Below are 13,667 nucleotides of genomic sequence, written 5' to 3'. Positions count from 1 at the left end.
ATGCATCAGCTGGAGTGACTTGCCAGTGAACTAGGTAGAATTTGCTGATTGGTTCCCATTACCAAATTAATTAGAGTCATAGAACACTATAGCACAGAAGCCAGGCCTTCCATCCCATCTAGTCCATGCCGAGTTATTATTCTGCCTATCCCATTGACCTGCACCTGGATCATAGACTTCCATGCCCTTCCAATCTATGTACTTATCCAAACTTCTCTTAACCATTGAAATCAAACCTGTATCCATCACTTCTGCTGGCAGCTCGTTTCACACATTCCCTACCCTCTGAGTCAAAAAGCTCCCCTTTGTTCACCTTTCACTTTAACCTGTGATCCTAGTTCTAGACTTCCACCCAACTTCAGTGGAAAAAACTTGGTTGTATTTACCCTATCTATACCCCTCATAATTTTGGGTACCTCAATCAAATCACTCCTCATTCTCCTTCACTCCAAGGAATAAAGTCCGAACCTATTCAACCTCTCCCTCTAACTCAGTCCCGGCAACATCCTTGTAAATGTTCTCCACGCTCTTCCAATCTTATTGATAACTTTCCTGTAGGCAGGTGGCCAGAACTTCACACATTATTCCAAGTTAGACCTCACCAATGTCTTAAACAACTTCAACATAATATCTTAACTTCTGTACTCAACACTTCGATTTATGAAGGCCAAAGTGCCAAAAATCAGGTTTTGTTAATAAGGTTAAATAGACCCTCCTAATGTGATGCTATCATGCCAGCATATCATTCAGAGTGTCTATCTGAATACATGTTAAGTTTAGTATATGTTTATTGTTCTAATAGAGGGGTGCAGAGACACAGCGGCTTCTCTGGCTCCCAGTAATGGTGCTAGATTTAAATTCATAGATAGTGTTTCAAAGTTTCTACTCAGGGATTTCAGTCAACCAAAACTCCACAAATACAGCACTGCTGAATTCTTCGGCAAAATTACTTTTAATCCACCAGCAGCAGAGTGAATAGTGTTGCTCAATGGACTAGGGATTCTGTGGAACCAGACCCAGCGACAGCAACCTGGCCTCGACAGCTCAGCTGAGGAAGCGGCAGAAGCAGGTGGTGCGAGAGGAAACACGGCAAGAGAGCCAGGGCTTCAACTCAGCTGAGAGCTAACCAGACCAGGCTGTTGATACCATCATTTTTCCTGGCCAATGTCCGCTTGCTAGGAAATAAAATAGACTCACTGAGACGGAGAATGAACACACAGAAAGAGATAAGAAACTGCTACATTTTGATTTTTGCTGAAACACGGCGAAACAACAACATGCCCAACTCGATATTTTAACTTGATAGGATGACTCTGTTCTGCACAGACAGCAACTTCCTGTCAGGGAAATCCAAAGGAATCTGTGTGTACATTAACAAAAGTTGGTGCGCAAACTCATCTGTAGTTAGCAGCCACTGTTCTGCGGTAATTACAGGTAAATGTAATCTACGTTACCTGCTCAGGGAGTTTGCTGTTGTGTTCATCACTGCTGTCTACATCCACTCCGCACCCCCCCCCCAAGCGCAAACGCCAAGGACACACTGGATGAACTTTAGAGTATCATCAGATCTCTATAAAACAAACATCTAGATGGTCTCTTCATATCTGCAGGAGACTTCAATCATGCTAACCTACAACAACACACACAAAATGCCAGAGAAACTCAACATGTCAGGCAGCATCTGTGGAAGTGAATAAACAGTCGACGTTTTGGGCTAGGACACTTCTTCAGGATTGGAAAGGAAAGGGGAAGATACCAGAATAAAAGGTTCAGGAAAGGATTGTGGAATAGAAGAGGGGAGGAGGAAGGATTTTTTTACCGGAAGGAGAAATTGAAATCCATGCCGTCAGGTTGAAGGCCACCTAGAAGGAATGTCAGGTGTTGCTCCTCCACTATGAGGGTGGCCTCATTTTGGCACAGGAGGAGGTCATGGACTGACATGTCAGAAAGGGAATGGGAATCAGATTTAAAATATTTGGCCATTAGGAATTTCCGCTCTTCGCATATGGAATGGAGGTGCTCAATGAAGTGCTCCCCCCACCCCCCCCCAATTTATGCCACGTCTCACTGATATGAGGCCGCCACATCAGGAGCTCTGGGTTCGATAGGTGACTCAAGCAGATTTGCAAGTGAAGTGTTGCCTCACCTGGAAGGATGGTTTGGGATCTTAATGCAGATGAAGGAAGAAGTGAACAGGCAGGTGTAGCACTATGGGCACTTGTAGGGATAAGTGCCAGGAGGGAGCTTAGTGGAGAGGGACAATGGACAAGGGAATCACGGAGGGAGTGATCCCTGAGGAAAGCAGAGAGAGGGGGGTGAGGTAAGATATGTTTGGTGGAAGGATCCCTTTGGAATTGGTGGAAGTTGCAGAGGATGATGTATTAGATGAGGATGCTCATGGGGTGGTGATATGGACAAGAGGAACTCTGTCACTGTTAAGGCAGCAGGGCGATGGGGTGAGCACAGATGTTCAGGAAGTGGAGGTGATACAAGTGAGGGCAGCGTCAGTGGTGAAGGAAAAGAAACCCTGTTCTCTGAAGAAGGAGGACATCTCTGATGTCCTGGAAAGGAAAGCCAAATCTGGGAACAGATGCAACGGAGACGAACCTGTAGAACATTTTACCCAAATTCCACAGACACGTCACCATGGCCACCAGGGGAACAAACAGGCACAACCAAGTTTATACAAACAGGCACAGTACTTACTAAACCACCCCACGCCCTCACCTTGGCCTCTCTGACCGCATCTTCATGACGTTAATCCCAGCATACTGACCGCTGCTGAAAATAAAGAAACCAGTCGAGGACCACCATTGGATGGCCTAAAGAGGCAATCTCTGTGCTTCAGGAGTGTTGTGAATGGACTGACTGAGAGTTGTTCAAGGCCACCTCAAATAGAAAAGGCTCCAAAGCTGAAGGAGTATGTCTCACCTGTCACCAGCTACATCAGTGTGTAGACGACGCTGGTACCTCAGGAACAGTAACATCATGGCCCAAGCTGAAGTGTGGGGCACTGCCTTCGAGTCAGATGACAGGACAGCTCTCAGAGCAGCCGGGGAAGCCTCATCTTAGGCAACAAGAGAGTAAAGGCTGCCTACGCTCAAAAAAAACCCAGGAACATCTGTCCGAAAAAGATCCTCGGCACATTGGCTGGGCATCAAAGGCACTACTGAGTATGCAAGGAAGAACAGCGTTGGCTGTACCAGCAACACCTTCACCCCTGATGCTCTAAACAACTTTTACGCGGGCTTTGAGGGGCATGAAACACAACACCAACCACACAAGATACACACCTCCCAGTGAGTAGCCACTGAGTGTAAAACCAATTTTCATGAGAAGGACTCCGCCCCTCTTTACATCGGCAGACAGGTGTGGAAGCTGTGAGCAGCTCTAAACTCCTGGGAGTGCACGTATCACACAACCTCTCATGGTTCCAGAATACATTCTACACGATCAGGAAAGCTCACCAGTGCCTCCACTTTCTGAAGAGAGCTGATCTATGCACTTCTTTCCCCATGTCATTCTACCGAGCGGCAGTGGAGAACATCCTAGCAAGCTGCATAACTGCACGGTAGGGAAACTACACTGGGGCTCACAGGAAGGCTCTGCAACAGGTAATCAAAACTGCTCAACGCATCAGTGGCACCAGCCTACCCCCAATCAAGGTCATGTACGTAGAAAAGTCCCAGAAAAGAGCCAGTAACATCATGAAGGATCCCACCCATTCTGCTCATGCACCGTTTGTCGCACTCCTATCAGGGAGGAGGCAATGAGGTGTCTATGCCAGGACCACCAGACCTCAAAATGGTAACTTCCCCCAAGCAGTAAGGATTATCATCACCTCCACCCATTAACCCACCACAACCACCACTGCTTTATCATTAACGTCACGGTAGCATGGCAGTTACCATGACGCTATTACAGCTCAGGACATCAGAATTCGGAGTTCACTTCAGGTGTCCTCTGTTCATCTTTCCCTGTGGAATGCTTAGGTTTTCCCCGGCTCCCACAGGCCCAATATTGGGTAGGTTAGTTGCTCTGTAACTTGTCCCATGATTGGCTTCGGCTTAAATTGGGGTTGTCGGGGGGTGGGGGGGGAGGTCGGGCAGTGCAATTCGAAGGACTGGAAGGGCCTATTCCATGTGGTATCGCTAAATAAAATAAAATAAATTTCTTGTCAGTCACCTTATGTGCAGTTTCTCCTGTGCCAAGCCTCACTTCATGGACATATAATCAACCTAATAATATAAACTATCTTATGAATTTATATATTTTTTAAATTATTATTGTGTTTTTCATCTTACTGTGTTTTTTTATTGTGCTACATTGGACCCAGAGTAACAATTATTTTGTTCTCCTTTACACTTGTGTGCTGGAAATGTTATTAAATTATCTTGAATACGAAGCAGGTGAAGAAATATCTGTGGAAAGAGTGTTCCAGGTCTGGGACTCTTCACCAGAACCAGGAGAGGAACAAGTTAGTCCGGGTACAAGAGAAGATAGGACAGAACAAATTGAATTTCTTTGATAGGTTTAAATAATAGGTAATTAAAATAAAATTAAGCCTTTGTGTAATGTGCTACTAATGTTGTATAGTCTGAGGAATGTGCTGTCTAACTATACATAAAATGGAAAACAATGACCAGTTCTCAAAAAGTGTGAATTACCTAAAGTTGGAGAATCTAGTACTGAATCCTATGGGTTTCAATATGCCCAGATGAAAAGGTGAGGTGTTGTTCCTTGAGCTTACATTAACCCTCAGTGTAACAGTGCAGGCAGCCACATTTAGTAAGAACAGAGCAGGCATGGGTCTATTAATTAAAGTGGCAGACAACCAGAACATCAGGGTCACTCCCGGACTCTGAGGGCAGGTGCTCTGCAAAGCTAGCATCCAGCCTGCGTTTGGTTCCCCAGTACTGTATTACAGAAGCCATTTTGTGAGTACTGAATGCAGTACAGGAGATTGGGAGAAGTTCAAATGAATTGCTGCTTCATCTGAAAAGACTGTTTGGGTCCCTAATGGTGAAAAAAAAGAGGTGCAAATGAAAGAATCACATGACAGGAACTGTTAGGCAGAGATGGGAAAGTAGTGAGCCAGGCGGCTCCAAAAGGAGCAATCCCTTTAAAATAATGCAAGGAGAAGGGAGGGAATGTGTGCCTGGTGGTGGAATCCTGTAGAAGTTGACAAAAATTGTTCTGGAATGAGCTGCCAGAGGAGATGGTAGAGACTGACAATAACAATGTTTAGAGGCATTTGGACGGGTGCGGGATTGTCAGGACACTGAGGGATGGGACATTAATGTAGGCAAATGGAACTAGTGTAAAGAGGCGTGATGGACAACATGGCCGAGCTGACTGAACGTCCAATTTCCATGTTGTGCACTCCATGACCCTATAAATATGGAGGATAGTGGAGTGGAAATGAAGAGCCAGGAGATATTTTATCTAGCACTGCCTTGGGATGAGAAAGGGTGAGTGTAGATGTACGGAAGATATATGGGGCGGCTTTATACACAATGATAGAGGGAAAGTGGCTGTCAAAAAAGGGAACAAGAACTTTGCGTGAGAGCTAGCCATTTTTGTGTGCATTTTCTTTGTTTTAATGAATAGTTAGACCATGCAACATGACACATACTAAAAACATTAGCAACACCTTGCACAGATTAAGAAGCTGAATCTTAATTGTTCTATTATTTCACACTCAGAGATGGTTCCCCTGTTGCACCCATCTCCTTTCCCAAACTTTTCTACTACCTGGACTAACTTTCTTTGTCTCTTTCTCATTTATGATGAAGGCACCTGGACATGAAACATAACTGCTTTTCTCTGCACAGATGCTGCCTAACCTGCTGAGTTTTTCTAGTATTTGATGTTTTTATTATAAGCATTGCTTTGCTCAAAGAGCAGTTAGTAGCATGATATAGTCTTTAAGATAGGAATAATAATAAAGTAGAAATAATTATTCCAACTTTAAAGAGCAATATTTATTGTTTGCAATAATTATTCTTTGCAAACAATATTACATTTACAATTAGTTTTATTTTGCTTATTAGTCATGTTATGCCTGGTATAACAACCATTAAACACTCCTTTACTTTTTTCCATTTACCTAAATAAAGATGAAAGTGAAAAATAAAACATTAGGATCTGGATTTTGCCTTTGCAATAGTAGTAAAACCATTGGTATTTAATGTCACTGCACAGTGAAATTGATAACTCCTGGATGACCTACTGTACATGTGTTCTTAAACTTGGCAATTCAGAAATTAGTATTCATTGATCTTTTCCTACGAGGGTGTTTTGCATTTTTGTCCACATTATCTAATGAAACTACACTCACACCAGAATTTCCTACTATAAAAGTTGTTTGGTAATACATTAACTTCACTTCTACTGCATATTGCTGAACAACCTTTATAGTGAGAAATCCTGGAAAAGGCATATAGTGTTACATGAATTGTAAGTATATTTTCATATGATTATTGCTTGACTAATCTAAAAAAAACTACTTGAGGGAAATACAATCTGCACAATTATTTCAAAATTTTGTGCTTTGCAAAATGAATTATAATATGCCATCTTTGATTACGTGTGTACAGTATATTCCAATCATTGTCTGTGCTGTCTACATCACAATTTATTTTGGGAATTCTTTAGTGTTGTCTGCTCTGCTATCAATGTTGATGGCACTTTGAAGGTGCCTGAGGATAACTGGTGGTGGCAAAGGAAAAATCCAAATCAAAAAAGTCTCTGAATCTTTTTGGGAAATTTACTTGGATGGTATTGCCATGTGCCGTCACTTTGCCATAGAGCAAGAAACTCAGGTCCAGATGTTGAAAAGTTCTTTGAAGCTCTGTTTCCTCAAACAGTTGAGACTAATGTTGCCTCTTACTTTTTCAGACCACGTCCTCTGGTGTGAAAACCAAGTCGTTTTTGTCAGAAAGTCAACCATCCAGCTCAGTGATCATCTCAATGAGCAATTTAGAGAACCCATTTCTTAAATTTCTGGTATGAAGCTTTTGGATAGTGAAATCAAGCTGTCTAGACGGATGATGTTGCAAAGTTTTTGCTTTTGCCAGCTTATTCAAATCTTGAGAGCTTGGATCTAAGTAGGGTGCACCTCCTTAAGGAGAGCCTATCCTCTGTAGACCTGCCAATCACCTGTGCAGATTTCTTGACTTGGAGAAATCAAACACAATGTCTTGTCAGTTTTGGTCATCTTCTGTGAGGGTGCCACAGGAGTGCTGAACTTGTGGAATCATGGCAGCATGTTTTTTAGGGTAAATTCCCAAGCTTCTTTGGGCTGAGACGTAAAGTCAACAATGGTCTCTGAATTGAACTGGCATGAAGTGGAAGGTGAGGAATAAAGAGATGCTGAAGCAAGAGAGAAAGCTAACTCTAAACAGAAAACCTGAGGTCTGAAAACCTAGATAAAGGAATAGGATATCGAGCTCTTGAAAAACACAAGAGATTCTGCAGATTCTGGAAATCCAGAGTAATACACATACACAATGCTGGAAGAACTCAGCAGATCAGGAAACATCAATGGAGAGGGATTATACTAGCTCTAACTTTAGATATAATAGATGGCAAGTATTCCCACTGAGAACAAAGTTGAGCTCTCCTGATTATTTTGTTGTTCATCTGCTTGAGGGACCTTACTGACTTGATTTGGTGCATGTGTCTTCCAACACAACAATAATAACCATTCAAAGTGACCTGTAATGCATCTTGAGGTCTCAAAGCAATTTGCAGTGCATTTTTGGGGTCTCCTAAGAAGGTACATACACGCAGGAGTCCTTTTGTTCTCCTGACCGCATTTGTAAGATGATTTTGAATTTGATAGGACAGTCCTTTGCCTCATTATCACTTCAAGTAGGTCTCCCTGTATTTCCCATTTATAAAATTAGCATTGGTTAATTAAAAGACTTAGACAGGATAAAGTTACCATGTTCCATATTAAAAGCTAGGATCAGAGAAGAGCTGCTATTACATTTGGATAAAGACTTGTGGGAAATAGAAATAGCACCAGAGGACCAGGAAGCAGCTAATGTTATTGAGTTTAAAATAGAACTATTCAAAGAATGATTGTTTAGCATTAATGGTAGGAATGTAAAAGGAAAGCTTGATCATTAAAAATATATTTGGAGTTGGATGCATTTTTGAAAGTTTGGGTGATTAAGGGCTTTCGGGTTCTTGCACAGTGGAGGAATTGAAACCTGGAGTTGGTCAGCCATAATTACAGGCTGGCTTGAGGGGTCAAGTGGTCTACTCTGCTCTTATTTTCTTGTGTTCTTCTGGAAACATCACTCAGGGGTGTGAGGAAAAGTACACGGATATCCGAACAAAAAGTAACGCTTGATTAGCCTTTATTGTTCTTTGAAGAAGTATCAAATATAAAACAATAGCACTCTAGTTAAGTGGTAAGTTGCTTACTGGGAGCCCTATTTCTTCAGTTACATAAATGCTAAAGGAATTGAAAATATAAATTTTGCATGACAGTGTGTAATTAATTGGGCGACTGCAGCAAAATACAAGGCAGTATCAATAAGCTTGAAGACTGAGTATGTGAACAGCAAACCAAGAGCTATCTGACTCCTTGGTAATTAAGAGTCTAAGGATCTTGAGCTGCAATCACACAAATCAGAAATGAAAATGTAATTGAGTGTGCTCACACTAATTTTATTAACAGAGGGACAAAATTCTGGGCTACAATTCAAGATAGATAGTATTGAAAAGAGGTAAAGTTACATTAACTTACTTAAAACATTTCATAAAAATAGGTCAACTCTCCACATTCATAAAAATTGCAAGTTCAAAAATACTTACCGGGATAACACCCGAATGAGAGAAATTAGAAAGTCAATGTTTCCTTTATCCTGATGAAAATGGAGTTCAGTGTGCTATAAGCCAATGAGAAATTTAGGGAAAAGGGAGAAGTTCCTTACCTAGGGAGTAATAAAATGTGAAATGCTGTCACCAAGAGCAGTTAAAATATGTAACAAAGACATGCCAAATGGGAGGAAACCAGATAAACGCTTGAGGGAGAAGGAAAACAGCAGGTGGCATTCGAAAGGGAAGAGTTTCAGGTGGCAGGAACTAGATTAATGATTTCCCAGCCTTGAACATAAAGAAAATGTCAAGAAACATTTTGTTTCCACTGTGCAATGTTTTTCAGCTCTTTCTGAAATATGTCTGAGAAGGAGTAGAAACGATCGTGATTTGAGACTTCAGCTGACTTTAAGAGGGGCATTGGAAAAGAAACAGGAGGCAATGTTGTTTAAAAATAATTATTGCTAAGAGAAGTGAGAATTTTTAGGAGGGTCATCCAATGAGGTTATGTGAGTTGAACTAAAGAGCAATAACCAGATTTTTAAAAACGTAAGGAGAGAAAAGATAAAATATGAAGGTATTCTGGCCAAAAGTATCAAAGAGGATACCAAAAGCTTTTTTTCAGCTGTATAAAGTGTAAAAGAGAGGCAAAAATGGATATTGGACTGCTGAAAACTTGGGCTGGAGAGGTGGTATTGCAGGATAAAGAAATGGCGGACGAACATAATTAGTACTTTGAGTCAGTCTTCACTGTGGAAGGCACTAGAAATATGTCAGAAAACCAGGAGTGTCAGAGGCAGAAGTGAGTGTAGTTGTTATAACCAAGAAGAAGGTGCTTGGGAAGCTGAAAGGTCTGATGGTAAATGTCACCTGGACCAGATGGACTCACCCCAGGGTTCTGAAAAATGAGCTGAAGAGATTGTGGAGGCATCAGTAATGATCATTTAAGAACCACTAGATTCTGGAATGATTCCAGAGGACTGGAAAATTATAAATGTTTCTCCACCCTTTAAGAAGGGACGGAGGCAGAAGAACAGAATTATCAGCCAGTTAGCCTGACTCCAGAGGTTGGGAAGATGTTGGAGTGCATTATTAAGGATGAGTCTCAGTTTACTTGGAGGCGAATGATAAAGTAGGCCAAAGATGGCAGGGTTTCCTTAAGGGGAAATCTTGTTTGACAAATCCGTTGGAATTCTGTGAGGAAATAACAAGCAGGATAGACAAAGGAGAGTCAGTGGATGTTGCTTGCTTGGATTTTCAGAAGGTCTTTACGAGGTACCACATCTGAGGCTGCTTAATAAGATAAGAGCCCGTGGTATAACAGGAAAGCACTAGCATGGATAGGTGATTGGCTGATTGACAGGAGGCAAAGAGTGGAAATAAAAGAGGTCAATTCTGGTTGGCTGCTGGTGACAAATGATGTTCCATAGGGGTCAGTATTGGGACTGCTTTTTTCATGTTACTGTATACGCCATCGACTCGGATGATGGAATTGATGGCTTTGTGGTCTAGTTTGCAGATGATACAACAGTGTAAGAGCAGGTAGTACTGAGGAAGCAGGGAGTCTGCAGAAGGGCTTGGATAGTTGGGGGGATAGGCAAAAATGTGGCAGATGGACTATAGTCTAGGAAGTGTGTGGTCCTGCATTTTGGTAGAAGGAATAAAGACATAGATCATTTTCTAAACAGGGTGAAAAATCAAAAATGTGAAGTGCAAAAGGACTTGGGAGTCCTTATGCAGGGTTCCCTTAAGGTTAACTTGCAGGATGAGTTGGTGGTAAGGAAAGCAAATGCCTTCATTTCAAGCATTCATTCATTTGTTAGCATTCATTTCAAGAGCACTAGAATATAAGAGCAAGGATGTGATGCTGAGGGTTTATGAGGCAATGGACATAAAGTATTGTGAGCAGTGTTGGGCCCTTTATCCAAGAAATATGCGCTGGTATTGGAGAGGTTCCAGAGGAGATTCACGAGAATTGTTTCAGGAATGAAAGGGTTAACTTATGAGGACAGTTGATGGTTCTGGGCCTGTACTCATTGGAGTTTAGATGAATGTGGGGGTGGGGGGGGATCATATTGAAACCTATTGAACTTTGAAAGGCCTAGACAGAGTGGATGTAGAGAGCATGTTTCTTATAGTGGGTGCGTATGGACCCAAGGACGCAGCCTTGGAATAGAGGAGTGTTTATTTAGAACAGAAAGGAGAAAGAATTTCTTTTGCCAGAAGGTGGTGAATCTGTGGAATTCATTGCCATTGGTGGCTGTGGAGGCCATGTCATTGAATATATTTAAAGCAGAGGTTGATAGTTTCTTAGTTAGTCAGTGCATGAATGGTTACAGGGATAAGGCAGGAGAATGGGATCGAGAGGGTTAATAACCAGCCATGAAGAAACGGCGCAGCAGACTCGAAGGGCTGAGTGGCCTAGCTCAGCTCCTATATCTTACCGTATTATAACACTGTTGCAAACATAATGCAGAACTCCAAATAGAAAAGCAATTTGGTGGCAAACCATGAAAGTGAAATGATAATGGCAAAGCGTTCCCCTTTCCTTTCCAGTCCTGATGAAGGGTCTCAGCCTGAAGCATCAACTGTTTATTAATTTCCATGGATGTTGCCTGATCTGCTGAGTTCCTCCAACATTTTGTATGTGTTACTCTGGATTTTCAGCATCAGAGATATCTCTTGTATTTATGGGCAATATTTGAGAGATTTCAGTTGCCCCAATATTAATTCAGATATATCAGCACAAAAGCTGTAGGGAGCACAGAACTCTGAATATCTGAGCTGGTATGCAGCAAACCCAGAAGGTAGCACAAGTGGTGGGAAGAGATAGGTGGTAGGGGTTTAAATTTGTATTTGGGTAATAAAAGTTGCCAAGTGAAAGGATTGATTATAATTCAGTTAGATTTGCGTGTCAAGATACGAGTAAATGTTTAAAGCTGGGGAAAGTTGTGTTTACCTCAACTGAGAGATGATTGGCAGGGTGGATTAGAACCAAGGACGGTCTCCAAGCAATGGGAATCATCGAAGTACTAAATTCAAATGGTTATGAGTAAAGGTTCCCACAAAGAAAAAGGGTGGGACTGCTACGCCAAGTCCACAGAAGGTAAGATGAGGCACTAAAAAAGCAAAGCATTTATTAGTTAGCAGGGGTGTAGGAAGTGTAGATATGAAATTAGTAAAGCAAAGTGAGAGTGTAGAAAAATACTGAGGTAAAATCAAGGATATCTAATGATTCTTGATAATTAATTAAAGAGCAAGAGGATAATTAAAGGAAAAGGTCCTATTTGGACCAAAAATACAAACTATGCATGGAGGCAGAGGGTGCTGTCAAAGTTTCTAATGAAGACTTCATGGCTGTCCTATCAAATGTGGGAATTATGCTGCTGATGAGTGTAAGGTATGGGATAGGATAAATATATTAGAAGTGGAAATATTCAGGAATGTATCATCTTTGAAAATGGATAAATCACCAGATCTGAGTAATATGCATAGGAAGCAGGAGAGGGAATTACAGAGGTGCTCACAACAGTTATCTTCTGATGAGGCGTCCTGGTCATGAAGCATTATCTTCATCCACAGAAGCTGCCTGATCTGCTAAATGTTTCCAGCATTTTATGTTTTTATCTCAGATTTCCAATATCATCATTTTTCTGGACATTTATCCATCTTGCCTTGGTATGGGAATGGTGTCAGAGGAGTGGAACACTGACATGAGAGGAAGGGATAAACTAAATAACAACAAAGCTATTGCTCACATTTTGGTGGGAAAACTTCTGGTATAAATTCTGAGACACCTTTTAAATCCTTGTTAAGAAAGAGAGAGCATTCAAGCAGTCTGTGAGACAAGCTCAAAGTAACTTGACTGAATTTTTTGGGGTGGTAACAAAGAGCATCAATGAGGCAGTGAACTTGATATAAACAACATGGTTTTCAGAAAAGTTTTTAAATGAGTCTCATGGCAGGCTTGTTAAAAAAGTGAGATCCCATGGAATCCAAAGGGGAGTGGCTGACTGGATTTAATATTGCCGGTAAACCAAGAGCAATGGTTGACTCATGTTTTCTTGTGATTTTAATGCTGTTTTCAGTGGTGTTTCAGACTCTATATGTGTGTGTGTGTGTGTGTGTGTGTGTGTGTGTGTGTAATGCCCTGGTTAAGATTCCTACTGCTATGCTGTAGGTATTTCATGTTAACAGTTTATTGCAAAAGCAATGCGTCTTGCTGCTAGAACGTTTTGGTTTTGGCTAGAGATAAGACGCCATGTTGTTCAACTTAGGAATGTTGTGTCAGTCCATCAGAATGGTGGGATCGGGAGAAAGTTCTAGAGAGCGCAGAGCAGAGAGAGCTTTGTGACAATAGTCTGGTTTGGGGCCTTCTAGTGGGAGCTGCAGAGCGGGACAGAAGGGAAGATGCCGCAGAATGCTGTTGGAAGGACAGCCCCCATTGTAAGAAGTGCTTTTGTGCAGATGAATGGCTCCAAGGAGGAAGGGCCAATACTCCTGAGGGAATGAGGCAGTTTGCTCGAGATGGTCTTCGAGGGGAGTTTGAAAATGTGGCGGGTGTTTTCACACAGACCGTGGGCCCAGGGCATGAGTAAGATATACACCCCCGAATACTCCAGTATGAGCTCCAACATTTATGTGCACATTGGACTGGTTTAACTGTAATGGGCCATTTTCTTTTCTACTTCCTATTAACTGTTTGATAAAGCTGAAATTGGCAAATATATTTTATAATTTCATGCGGCGTACAATCTGTTATTTCTTGTCGACCAACAATTGTGTGTGGGCAGTATTAACACAGCATTCATTCAAACCGAGGCTTCTTCGATCAG

General features: G+C 41.7%; 1 protein-coding gene and 1 long non-coding RNA gene across 3 annotated transcripts in view; one reads left to right on the top strand and one right to left on the bottom strand.

Moving 5' to 3' along the window:
* LOC134348382 (uncharacterized) overlaps nt 1–8,944 on the bottom strand; it is a 51,709-nt gene extending 42,765 nt beyond the window's left edge. For both annotated transcript variants that reach the window (XR_010018409.1, XR_010018410.1), the window contains exon 1: nt 8,830–8,944. This is a non-coding gene — a long non-coding RNA (uncharacterized LOC134348382). The remainder of the gene's footprint in view (nt 1–8,829) is intronic.
* The window catches only part of LOC134348380 (uncharacterized), a 135,560-nt gene continuing 128,796 nt past the window's right edge, over nt 6,904–13,667 (top strand). Inside the window, exon 1 of the mRNA XM_063051656.1 lies at nt 6,904–7,008. Coding sequence (XP_062907726.1) covers nt 6,973–7,008 — 36 coding nt within the window. The 5' untranslated portion in view covers nt 6,904–6,972. The remainder of the gene's footprint in view (nt 7,009–13,667) is intronic.

Source organism: Mobula hypostoma, chromosome 6 (assembly GCF_963921235.1).
Source record: "Mobula hypostoma chromosome 6, sMobHyp1.1, whole genome shotgun sequence".
In the NCBI taxonomy this organism is placed as follows: domain Eukaryota; kingdom Metazoa; phylum Chordata; class Chondrichthyes; order Myliobatiformes; family Myliobatidae; genus Mobula; species Mobula hypostoma.
Note: the sequence above shows the minus strand (reverse complement) of the source record. Positions and strands in the feature narration are given on the sequence as shown.